This window comes from Peromyscus maniculatus, chromosome 11 (assembly GCF_049852395.1).
Source record: "Peromyscus maniculatus bairdii isolate BWxNUB_F1_BW_parent chromosome 11, HU_Pman_BW_mat_3.1, whole genome shotgun sequence".
Taxonomy (NCBI): Eukaryota; Metazoa; Chordata; class Mammalia; order Rodentia; family Cricetidae; genus Peromyscus; species Peromyscus maniculatus.
In genome coordinates this window covers 88,704,742-88,717,843 of record NC_134862.1, presented here as the reverse complement: position 1 = coordinate 88,717,843, position 13,102 = coordinate 88,704,742, and the positions used below count along the sequence as shown (strand labels likewise).

General features: G+C 38.4%; 1 protein-coding gene across 21 annotated transcripts in view; it reads right to left on the bottom strand.

Moving 5' to 3' along the window:
- The window catches only part of Cdc42bpa (CDC42 binding protein kinase alpha), a 211,874-nt gene that overhangs the window by 90,070 nt on the left and 108,702 nt on the right, over positions 1-13,102 (bottom strand). For all 21 annotated transcript variants that reach the window (XM_076548064.1, XM_076548060.1, XM_076548071.1 and 18 more), the window contains 5 exons: positions 11,768-11,968; positions 9,841-10,089; positions 7,649-7,728; positions 4,362-4,528; positions 1,415-1,537 (listed from right to left, as the gene is read on the bottom strand). In XM_076548064.1, the coding sequence (XP_076404179.1) occupies positions 1,415-1,537; positions 4,362-4,528; positions 7,649-7,728; positions 9,841-10,089; positions 11,768-11,968 (820 nt within the window). The remainder of the gene's footprint in view (positions 1-1,414; positions 1,538-4,361; positions 4,529-7,648; positions 7,729-9,840; positions 10,090-11,767; positions 11,969-13,102) is intronic.

Sequence of the window (13,102 nt, the reverse complement as noted above, 5' to 3'; positions counted from 1 at the left end):
GAGCCACTGCCCCAGGTTGGCCTTTGACGTCTTAGGTCTTTGCATCATGTTGAGTGGGCCATGAACGGTCCTGTCATTCTCCAAAATAATTAATAACAGATAAATAAAACAAAAAAACTCTTAGGAAACTACACTTGTATTTGACTTAAATATCACAGAAACACACATAACATGGCCGTGCACATCTTTAATTCCAGCACTCAAGAGGCAGAGGCAGGCAGATCTCTGAAACCTCTGTATTCCCATGCTGACCCCTGTCAACCATGGGAGCTAAATTTGAATTTCTAAGCTGAGGCTACAAAGAGATGCCAAAGCACACCCACAAAGGTGGCATTTTAAAAACAAACCACCACCACCACCAACAACAACAAACAAGAAGAACTGGTTAAGATTAAGAAGTTTCCACAGAGTCAGTGGAGAACAAATTGGGAATTAGACTTCACCTGGCAACAAAGAGATGTCAGTATGCCCATGAGCCACAACAATGACCAGTATGCAAGATATTCCTAAGGGTGTAGGAGTGGCATGCACACCTTGGCAGCAACCAATAGCTATATAATTACACTTAAGACCTGCTCAATAGAGGGAAATTATGCCTGTATGAATAACAAATAATGTAACTAGACAGAAAACCAACGTGACTATAGAAAACCTCAAAAATATTCTCCACCAATAGTATCTAATAAATATTTATAAAACAAACTATCTAGAATAGCAAGAATGCACATTTATCACAAGTGCCCAGGGAATATAGGTTAAGATAACCATATCTTAGGCACAAAACAAACCTCAACAACTCTAAAAGAGCTGAAATTACAAGGAGTATTGTAAAACTGATTAGAGAAATACAGAAGTTAATTCTTCAAACACACAAAGTAAATGACATACTTCTCAATTTGAATCAAAGTGAAAAAATTTTAAACATTTGAGCAAGAAGGAAAATACGACATACTGAAATTCTGTAGGGCACAGTGATGTCAATACTAAAGGAGAAATTACAGCCCTTGTTCTATATGATTTGTCACTTGATGTTCATGTATGTTCTCTTGTCTGCAGCGACCGTTCCCTTCTTCAAACCTCACATCCACTTCACACTCATCTATACAATTTTCCAGGCAAATTCTAATACTAGTAGCTCTGATAGTCATCTCTGGTCTCTCTAGGGGGTGTGCCTTCTCTGTATTCCCTATGTACGTTTTTCTACTTCCCCTAAAGCCCCTTCACCTGTGTGGCAATAGTGACTTACATATTTACTTTCCAGATCAAATTATGAACTCCATGAAACCAGAACTAATTTATATTTGCCTCTTCTTCACTGTCATACAACTCATAACATCAACAGGACGCAACAGTTAGCATGAGTAAAACCATGTCTTAAAATCTACTCAAGTAATGACAAGCCTCAGAAAGTGACCTGCTACTTGTTTCCTTAGTTTCTCGATCTCTTCTTTCAGGCTTTTAATTTCCAAATCTTTGCTTGCTGTTAGTGGACCATCAACAGTTGAATACTGCAGAGCTTGAACGGTCTGTGTTGACTCTGAAAAGAAAACAGAATGCAAGAAGGAAAATCAGAGACTTATAGTTTTTAAAGCTAATGTCAACATATCTCTACACAAATTTTTTTAATAGTTCCAAAACATCTGGTCAGAACATCTACTCACTGAAAAAGCTTAAGAACACATGAAAGCATACAGTTCCACTGCATCTTTTTAAAGTTTGTAAGCAAGATCTCCAAATGCATAGACTCGAATGACTCAACTTTCTAATATATGAGACTTGGGGTTTGAAGTACTATTGACCAACTATAACAAAGAATTAACTAACTATTCAGACATTTTTTCCTAGCAGAGACCATCATCTTGAGAAAAAAAATAATCACATTTCATATAACATATGAAGAACTGAATAAGACATGAGGAAAGGTTTAGATGTACTGTTACATAGTGCGTAGGCATGGAGACCTTCTGGATTTTATATAGGAAATTAAAGGACCAGCTACAGGACCTTTGATTTGGCTTATCACTTTAGTTAAAACACTTGATAGAAACAGAGATCGCCTGGCGGTGGTGGCGCACGCCTTCAATTCCAGCACTCAGGAGGCAGAGCCAGGTGGATCTCTGTGAGTTCGAGGCCAGCTTGGGCTAACAAGTGAGTCCCAGGAAAGGCACAAAGCTACACAGAGAAACCCTGTCTCGAAAAACCAAAAAAAAAAAAAAAAGAAAAGAAAAAAAAAAGAAACAGAGATCAATTTATCTTGAAGTTGTATATAGAAGATAATATGTGAAGCAATATGAACACTATAATAAGGCTTATCTCCCAGATACTAGCAAAAGACATAGAATAATTTATAATACGAAATGAAACCACCTTTTGTCCTAAAACAGCTTTTCTGCTACTTATGAAAGGGTTCCAAAATAAGGTCCCTCTTAGTGCAGTTCTTGGTGAATTAACACAAATCACACACATAGATAAAATGCATCATGAAGCTTACATGCATGGTCACCACTATGCATTTCTTAGCCTGAATGAAAAGTATAAGATATACTACATCATACATCTGATCATTACCTCGGTATCTAAAAAGCATTTTTTATTCAGGTTCAAAACATATTAAAATCGATCCTGTTTTATTTATTTGGAAAAGAACACCCACTGTTTTAGTTTATTTAAGAGACTTAAATTCAGGACTTGGAAGACAGTTTAGTCAGCAAAGTTTGCTTTGCCCAAATACTGTACTCGCTTAGAAAATAACAACACTCTCTTAGAAAAGAATTAAAGAATTCAAACATCAAAAGCACACAAAGTCTAGGATAGGAAAAGCTCTCATTTGTAATGAAATGGAACAGGAATGGCTATTACTCTATTGTTTCTTTTGCTAGAAGTGAAAATATACTAAATAACTTTGAACTATAAAACTTATAAGCACTTAAAAAATCTTTTTTGTAAACCCATTATGGAACTGTGAAGCAAAGGCCGACTAAAATGACCCACAGAGGAGTAAGCCAGTCTGAGACAGAAGGCTGTCTCGTGGCTCTAACCTGGAGCCTTGCCCAGGCTGAAGCTTGACCGAAATTGAGGAGTATCTTTTTTGCGGAGTGTTATGCATGTTACACATGCCATTGCACTCACACAGAGGGCAGAGGACAGTCTTTGACAGTCAGGTCCTCTCCTTCTACCGTATGGGTTCCAAGGTTACACCTGAGTCGTTCAGCCTGTCAACAGGTGCCATCTTGCTAGCCTCCTAAATTGAGGACTAGTATGCTGAAAAACCCACCAACTCTTCTGGAAAATGTGGGGGTAGAGACCAGTACACTACTTAGCGAAGTAATTCTTATCCTATCAGTGTATCTGCTGTATCTGCATCGAGTGAGGGACAGAGGCGGTCTCCTCACCAAGGGATTTACTTACTCCTTCCATCTTGTGAAGTAGTAAGACATGGAGGCTGAAGAACAGAGCAAATCTCCCAGAGTCACAAGCAAGGGAGAAATAGACCCTACCAGGCTCTACCTAATCCTCCCTTCACTTCTGACGTTAGAGGTGGATTGAATTTAATAAAGATTGCTTGCTGGCCAGCCTTGTTCAGGCTCAAACAGTGATTGGATAAAGAGTGGGAAAACATTTTCTGAGGCAGAAATAGTATTAACTCAATTGTCTCTCTTATTTTCACTCATATTAGTCATACAGTTAAAGTTGTGAGGCATTTGGAACGGCAGGAGAAAACAGAGGCAGCAGCAAACTCAGGGACTCTAGAAATCAGCAGACACTCTGATGAGGAACACACACGTGCACAAGAGAGGATGCAGGGAACAAGGCATCCTTCCACAAGTACAGCAAGACCCTCTGAAGGAAAGGGGGAGCGAGGGGGCAGGGGAGGTATCACCAGCCACCAGTGAGAAGGAGGTGTAAAGGAACTCGGCAACGTTGCCTACAGGGTCCTGTGACACTAAGTAGACTAGAGAAAGATCAAAATCACCGCAAAGAAGTGCAGAAGCAAGAAGCTTAAAGTGTGTTTTCAAATCACCACCGAGGGTGATGGTAATGATGTGTTAGGACTATCAGAGCTGTCATGAAGAGTCACTCAAGTGTTATGTCCGCGTGAGAAGGGTACTTTTTCCTGACAGTTCCATGCTCCCGTACACTTACACACACATATCTACACCTATAGAAAGACACATCATTGTGTTGTTTACGACTGTATGATGTTTACATAAATGGTGTTATACTCTTTTCTGCATATATTTCTACAAGTACATTTTTTACCATTTACAAAAAGACTCCTTCTGAAGATAAAACAATCCCTTGTAATGCAGCTTAAAACACTTTAAGTTCAATTCAAATAAGGAAAATATTAAAATATTTACCTTGAAGTTTTCTAGTAAGTTCAAGCTTCTCCTGTTCCAGCCGCTTAATTCTTCTTTCATAAGCTTCAGTTGCTAAGTTATTATCGAGAGTTCTCTGGACATTTACATCAAGGTCCAATGAGGTGGGACCTGCTGTGACTCTTAAACAGCTCCGGTCAGAAAGAACACTGAATGAAAAAACAAAATGTTGGTACATATTGCAATGAAGTGTGAAGAAAAAAATTTTTTAATTCTTCATATAAGACACAGATTTGAATGTCTATAGTAAAACATCTAGAATCCCATAGAATTACATAAAAATTTTTCTGCGAAATTACCATAAGCTTACATAAATTGTACACATATTCTTAAATGAAAACTTCTATCATCAAATTACCTTTAAATTCAAAACCCTGTAAGTTATAAACAAAGTTTACTGAAGGGTTATTAGTAGTTTAAAACAATCTGACAAGTTTGCTGAAACAGTAGACAAAACCATCTACATGTGTTCATTAACAGAACCTGAAACTCAAAACTCTAAAGGGAGGTACTGTTCTAATGCACATTAAAGATATTTGAGAGGATGGCCAGCCATCAGTGAATCATCCCTAGACAAAGAAGTAGAGGCAACTAATGACAGCTGAGAGAGGGAGAATTAGTCTTCCTGAGAGATGAGCTACCTAATTATTTATCTAAAACTAGGTAGTCAGCCCTGAAATCATATACACACAAGCAACACTGAATGGACTTTGTATAAATATAAATATAAAAATTGTATTTATATATTTATAGGTGTGTGTGTGTGTGTGTGTGTGTGTGTGTGTGTGTGTGTGTGTGTGTGTAAAATAATAATCATCAAAGAAAAAAGCCATTAATTTGAGAGGCAGTGAGGAGGTGGACACAAGAGGAGCTGGAGAGAGCAGATATGGGAGGGACTGGAAGAAGAAAAGGGAAGAGCATAATGTAATTGTATTTTAATTAAAAAAATTTTAGATACACAAAACTCTTTGCCAATCATTTAAATTCTAGCAACAGGGATAGAAATAAAAGTACATAAAATATTCAGCACATTACAAAGTGTTAACTGCTAAAGAGAAAATATTAAACAGGAAAGAGAGAAGATAGAAATGAGATAGAGTAGTCAGAAAAGCTGTGCATATGCAGGCAGCTGAGGAAGTCAAGTGTAGGGCACCAGTCAAGCTAGAATATCAGGGTGAAGACCAGTCTGGGAACAGAAGCCTGAGCATCCCCAGGCAAGGCTCTGGGGCCCAAAGGAGGCCTGTGCAAATGGAACACAGCAAACAACAGGAAAAGCAGGAATAGAAGATGACAGAGACAGTTGTACCGGGCCTTACAGGGACCCTGCTCTGTTCTCAGGACACAAAGAAACAGAATTGGGGAGTAGAAGGAAATGGCCATGAACAAGGAGAACAGGGCAATTTTGATAGATGTATGAAATGTAAGACGTTATTAACATATTACACAGGCAGTTAAGACAGGCAGAAGACAAGGTGGTCTCATGTCATTAGGAAATGTATAGGGGGAAGCTCCATGGCTGAGCCCTAGAACACTTTGATACTCAGAAATTTGGGAAAGGACTTGTGATATTTTATTTGTGCTTTAATAAATAAAGCTTGCCTGGAGATCAGAGGAAAAGGCCAGTTGTTATAAGTAACACAAAAGTCAGACAATGTTAGCATACACCTTTAATCCTATCACTTGGCAGGCTGGGATCTGTCTGGATCTCTTTGAGTTCAAGGCCACACTGCAAACAGAGCCAGGTGTGGTGGCACACGCCTTAAATTCCAACATTAGTTAACCATGGAGGTCTGGAGGTCTGTACAGACAGACAGGAAGTGACAGAGCTGGGCAGGAAGAGGAAGTGATGTAGCTGGATAGAGAGCAAATCATATGGCAGAACAGCAAGGCATACAGGCATGGGTAGACAGGAAGTATCTCGCACTTGGAAGCTGCGGAGTTTGTGAGGTGAGGTTCGCTGTGGCTTTCCCTATTTCCCTGATCTCTCAGGTTTTCACCCCTATATCTGGCTCCGTGTTTTTTCTTTATTTATATAAGACCATTTAGAAATTCATCTACAAGGACTCAAGTTTGGAGCCTGAGAAACGGACACAAGTGAAGTGTTTCACACGGAGCAGTGGCAAGAGTGGAAAGGGCAAGTGGACTGGAAGTAATCAGTCCACCGAGGGCAAGAGCCAACGGAGCGCTGGTGAGAGCAGTCTGCATGAAGGGACTGCATGAGAGGAGCGCATTCAAGAAAGAGTAGTATAAAAACTGGACAGTCAGGTAGTTTAGTTATACACCAAAGAATTAATTGGTATCAGGCACAAGATCCAGAAAGGCTTTCTCTTTTAAGATGGAAGAAATAATTACATGTCTGGTGAGATGGTTGGCCGAGTGTAAGGATGTGGATAGCAAATAAAGGAGAAAAACTTGTGACATAGATGTGAACAATCCATTAAGCTAAGCAGGAGGCAATGGAAGGAGTCGGCCCTAGGCAGGCATCGTCACGGTCCATCCTTGAGAAGAGCTTGTGAGTCTGGGGGACAGAAGGAAACAGTGGCAGGAACTTGCAGCTGCTGTCTGGAGTTGGTGTCAATTATCAGGGATGGAGGAAGCAAGATCATCAGCTGAGAATGAAGGTGACCAAGATTTGCAAGAATGAAGTATGAAATGGTTACCTTGGTACATACAGGGCAGGACAAACCAAGGAGAGTCAGTGTGTTTATCACACAGTCTACAGTACTTAAAGCTGGAGAACCTCAATGTAAAGTTAGCCTGGTTGCTAAGAACCATCTGTCTGCTCCAGCCACGTTCCACTGCTTAGGTTTTCAATAAAGAACATTGACTCAACAAGAGAGTCCAGTAGCTGAGAGACAGCCAAAGGGACTGCTGTGGCACACAGGAAGTGGTTACTGTGATTCTTATGGGACATGGAAGAGAGGAATCGGAAGACAGGAATGGAGTGAAGAGTGAAGAGTGGATGAACAATGGCTGGGAATCTGGTGCTTGACATATACAGGACATTCCTTAAGTGCCTTGGTGCTGGTTCCTGCCCTATTCCCCATGGGTTCGACTCTTGAGCTATCTGTCCTCATAATTTCCCTCCAAATAGTTGCTTCGTGGGTAGTTTATTCTATTTATGATACCAAAATAGACTATCCTTTCTTTTTTTCACATTTGAACCCAGCTCCACGCCATAACTACAGCCATATATATGCCACTTTCAACCTTCAATCTACTTTACTTTTTCATAAATTACCCAACTTCACTTGACTTTTGAAACTTACCAGCTACTAGTATATGTAAAACCAACAAATGGTAGATGATGGCCAGAAAATGCAGTATGTGTTGGCGGAGGCATTGTTTCCTAGAAGAAAAATAAAAAGAATACCAATCTGGTTAGAAATCTATAGGTTGGACTATAAATTTACTTACGATCTTCCTATGTCTGCCTCCCAAGTACTAAAATTATAGGCATGTTTGATCACACACACAGTTTAAAAGCAAAATTTATTTGCAAATGGAAAATCAATACCCTCAGGGCTCATGTGGTCACTGAAGGTGTGTGCAGGAGAGGATGTACACTGTCCTTTGCCCATGTGGTCACTGAAGGTGTGTGCAGAGCAGAGGACGTGCACTGCCCTTTGCTCACTTGGTCACTGAAGGTGTGTGCAGGAGAGGACGTGCACTGTCCTTTGCTCACTTGGTCACTGAAGGTGTGTGCAGTAGAGGATGTGCACGGTCCTTTGTCCCTCCTGCTAAGATTGAACATGGAATGCTCCTCTTTTCTCGAACTGGAAGCAAATGTCCTTGGCACACTTTATGAATGTTTTTGTGCCTTTTATGACAGTATCTCATGTCAAATAGCTCCTAGAGTGCTATTTGATAATTACTTTTATTTTTCTTAAAATTTCAAGACAGGGTCTTGCTGTATGGCCTAAGCTAGACATGAACTCATGATCCTTTCCCACCAGACTTCCCATCAGAGTACTAAGATTATAGGTGTGTGATACCACACCTGGCTGCCATCTAATGTTGCAACACAAAAAAGGTAATCATGTGCCGTTACAGAGAAAACATGTTTTAGACAAACTCTGTTTTAGGAGTAAGTTATAGTGCTGACAGACTTGAGCTCAGTGTTAGTGAATCAATGGTATATATTATATAAAGTATCTTTAAACAGAAGTACATAAAAAAGGTTTTTATATTCAAAGTTGTTAAAAATGTGACCAGAAACAAACTTTATGTTTCTTTAATTTGGGGATCTTATACTATAATTGCAACATTTCTCCTTCCTTTTCCTCCCTCCATCTCCTCCCATATAGACCTCCCTCCTCTCCTTCAAATTCATCAACCTTTTATTTCCACAGAGCAAAGGTCAATGTCAACTAACTTGGTGCTCACCGTAACTTTATAAGATACAACTACTGTGAATAATTAAAATCAACTGTATATTCACTTAACTTGGAAAGACTCAGAATTACTGTCAACAGTGAATATAATTTAAAAAGTGGTGAGGAAAATCCATCTAATTCCTTCTTGTGAAGTTTAAACAGTTTAACAGCTCACATTCATCTCGAACACAGTACTTAAGAGTAAAAGGTGATATAAAATTAATATAAAATTTAGTACTGAACTAAAACCAAAGATATACAATTACTGAATAAATTAACAGCTTAAAATAAGACAGCTAGAAAATAAACCCCAAATTTTAGGTTCTGATTTTCTGAAATTTGACTCTGTAGAACCTAGTGATTTAGAGCAGAATCAACAGTGTGCTGGCCTTGTTACAGTCCACGAGCTGCAGAGAAGGGAACTACTTGGCTCAGGCAGAGACACTACCTCAGGAAAGGCAGGCTACAGACTGACTTCCACATTCATTTCCTACCCAGCTAGCTACTTTAGCAACACTGTGGGTGGTGGGTTTGAGCCTCCTAAATGAAGTTTGTCCATCTAGCAGGAAGGTGTCAGCTCCTCACTCCATGTTGTCAGTATAGCCAAACAGGTGATGGGTGAGAGGTAGCGGGGTGTGGTATGTATGGTTTCAACCAAAGTTCAGTAGTTTTTCATGAACAAACACTTCTTTATTGCCTTTTGGTTATAGTAATTCCTGAAATGTTTTGCCATTTGTTTCCAGTTTCATGGTTGGTTTTAGGAAGGGTTTATCATCATCTTCTCTTTGAAATCATGAAATACACTTTTTAAAGCATCTAATCTTGTCTTCTTAGGGAACCTACTGACACAATTGTCTAAAAAACAGGTCTTTGAATTTTGCTTTTGGTCATGGGTGACTATACTGAATTCAGTTAAATCTCTTAATTTTTTTGGTACACGAGAGAATAAGCACTGGAAGTCATAACTACTGTGTGACCAATAAGAGAAAAATAGTCCTGGCACCAAACTAATACACAAAAGGTTACTTTATAACCATCCTTAAAAGAACCAGAAGGGCAGGACATTTTCATAATGTCATACTTACAGAATTTTTTAAACAGTCATCATCCACATCAAAATTTGATGTATCTGTTGGGCTACTAACTTCTGGAATATAAGGTGCTTCACAGTTTCGAATATTATCCCAATCAATTCCACTGAAAAACGGATGTTTCTTAAAGTCTTCTATTCCATTTTGGCCAAGTCGATGTTCTCTGCTACAAATGAGTCTTCGAATAAGATCCTTAGCATTTTCAGACACATCAGTCACTTGGGGTGGAAACTGAAACCTCTCCTATACAGACAAAAATAAAGTATAAATACAAATCAGCAGTTTTCTTACAAAATGGTGGTAAACTTGTTTAAATATATTTCCTTTTGAAAAACATGCAGTGTTGGATGACACAGAGCACTGATACTGTGTAGAGAGATACAGGGATGCTGAGAAATAAATCCTTTTCCTAAGAGAAGTTTTAGTTCTCTAAGTGACTTCATGATGGAAGAACTACAAAGAGAGGTCAGATGCTACAGGATCTCAAGCTGATGAGGTGGATCTGATTAAAAGTAGCAGAATTTAACTCAATAGTTCAAAATAATGTAGATTACTGATAATGTCCAGGTACAATATAAAATATTAGTTCATCATTGAACACTTAAACTTTAACATGTATCTGGCACTAGTCAAAGTGATTTACCTAACTATTTAATCCTCACAATAATCACATTGGGTAGGAACTACTCTGATGATAGTCTTGTAGAAGAGGTACACAATCATTTTCTCAATGCCATACAACTAATAATTGACAGGAAAGGGTCTTCCACTGAACTCTCCAGACCTGTGCTGTTAAGCAGCATGCTACACTGAAGTGACTTCCTTCTGAATGGTATACGTGCTACTTACAACCTTTAACTTCTCCCTATCTTTCAGCTCTTCATAACTACTTACTGCTCTAACTTTGCAGCTTGGTAGAAGACACAAAATCTATAAAATTGATTTATATACATAAACACCAGAACCAATGAAAAAGTACAGATTACCCTATTCTTCTGGGGACACTCAGTTTCATACTGAGGACTTATGCAACTGTTCACAATCATCTGGAAGGGGACAGTTTACTCTCTTCTGATCTGTCTGTTTTGATCTTGTTCCTCCAGTGTATCTGGACTGCAGTCAGTGTTTTGTGACCATTAACACTAGAACATGCTAAATACACATCTTTGTTCTATATATTTCCACCAGGTAGACTTCTAGACCCAACCTTGCTCCATCAAAAGATCTAACCACAACTTTAAGGCTCAAGATGTATACCTGTTAACTTTGGGACAGTAAGTTACAATTTGCAACCCTGTCAACAGAATCTGAGGAGTATCCATGATGCTGTATTAGAACACAGAATATAATTTTTCAATTTGTCTTTGCCAGATTGACAGAAGAATTTCAGTAAAACAAAACTGTGATTGTTGTGTGTGTGTCCATGGTTGGGTATGTGTGTACACATGAGTGCCAAGCTGTCCATGTGAAGGTCGGAAGACAACTCTGTGGAGTCACGTCTCTCCTTCCAACTTTCCATGCATTTCAGGGATTAAACTCAGGCCACCAGGCATGCACAGCAAGCACCCTATCCACGGAGTCATCTTGTTGGCTCCAAAGAATCTCAATTTTATCTTTATTCACACTTTGTTTCTTACTAATAATGCTGATAATTTTTATATGCATGCTTGTCATGTTGTACATAATATAGAGTAAAAATTAATAAAAACTACTTTTGAACTCTGTTAACTATAGAGACCAATTTTTCTATTTAGGAGCACTTTTAAATAAAATATGGGGAAAAGTTAAAACTGTTTCACAGATTGTGATTTTCCCCTACTAAGCAAAAGAATATGACTTTCCATTGTTTTCACATCTTTAATATCACATTACTTTAACTTACTATATGTATTTACTGTAAACATAAAAAAATCATACTAACTTTGTGGTTCATGATTTTTCCATATGTCTCCACCAGAGATTCAGCATAGAATGGTGTTTCTCCATAAAGCATCTCATACATACAGACCCCCAAAGACCACCAATCACACTCAGGTCCGTATCTGCCTTTTCCATCTTCCATAGCTTGAAGGATTTCAGGAGAAATATAATCTGGAGTTCCAACTGCCACTGAGGACTGGACCTGAAGAAGTTCATATCTTTATTAACATACTATATTAGAAAAATGATTTTAAATTAAAAACAGTTAGTTGAGTAGATAGTATTATAATATTTTTGTTATCTAAATTTAGTCTCCTAGTTTACAGAATGATTTTATATGGCCTCTATATTAATACTTTTCATTACTAATAACCTTAATGAACTTTTACTATAGCTGAATGCATTTAAGGGAACAATATTATCTGAATCATTATTGTCATTAACAATAAAACGAATATTTTACAACATTATTATTGTTTAATTTTGTTCTGGTTGGTTGTCAGAGACAAGGTCTTGCTATATATCTGAGGCTAGCCTCAAACTCACAATCTTCCTGCCTCAACTTCCCAAGTGCTAGGATTATAGTATACTACTAAATTCGCTTTCTTACTGTTTTTTAATATTTATCTGTGCAATCAATATATATACAGATATATGTATAATGGAACTGAAAATTCACAATTAGACATGAAGAGTACAACCCATTCTGATTAACACTGATAATAATTTTAAATTCCTAAACAGAAGCCTAAGAAAACTAACCGTTGATTAGTTATTGTACATTAAGTTCTTGGTTGCACTGGACATGGTGGCACACATCTTAAATACTAGCCCTGAGAGGGATCTCTAGGAGTTTGTGGCCAGTCTGATATACACAGCAAGTTCCAGGCTAGTCAAGGACATTATATGGTGAGACCCTGCCTCAAAAAAAAAAAAAAAAAACTTATTTGGAAATATTATAAAAGGGAAGGAAAATATAGACTTTAAAATCAAAATTCTTAATTTTAAAAAGTTGAAAATATAATTATAGCAAGTTAGACAGGTGAAAATTAAATGATCATTTTCCTTATAGTGTCTGGAAGAACTGGCTGTACCATTTTACACTCCTACCAACAGTACCCAGGGCTCTCAGTCACCCACACTTAGACAACACTTGCTATTCTCCGGTTGGCAGCCGCTTCCCACCAGGCAGGAGATGCTACTATGGTGGGATCCCAGGCTTTCTGACTTCGTTCTCTAATGACAGATTAGGACCAGAGAAGTACAGTGCTCGCCTAGCTATGCAAGAGGCTCTGGGTGGAGGATCAATACCCATTACTCTGTCCTACCAAAGGCA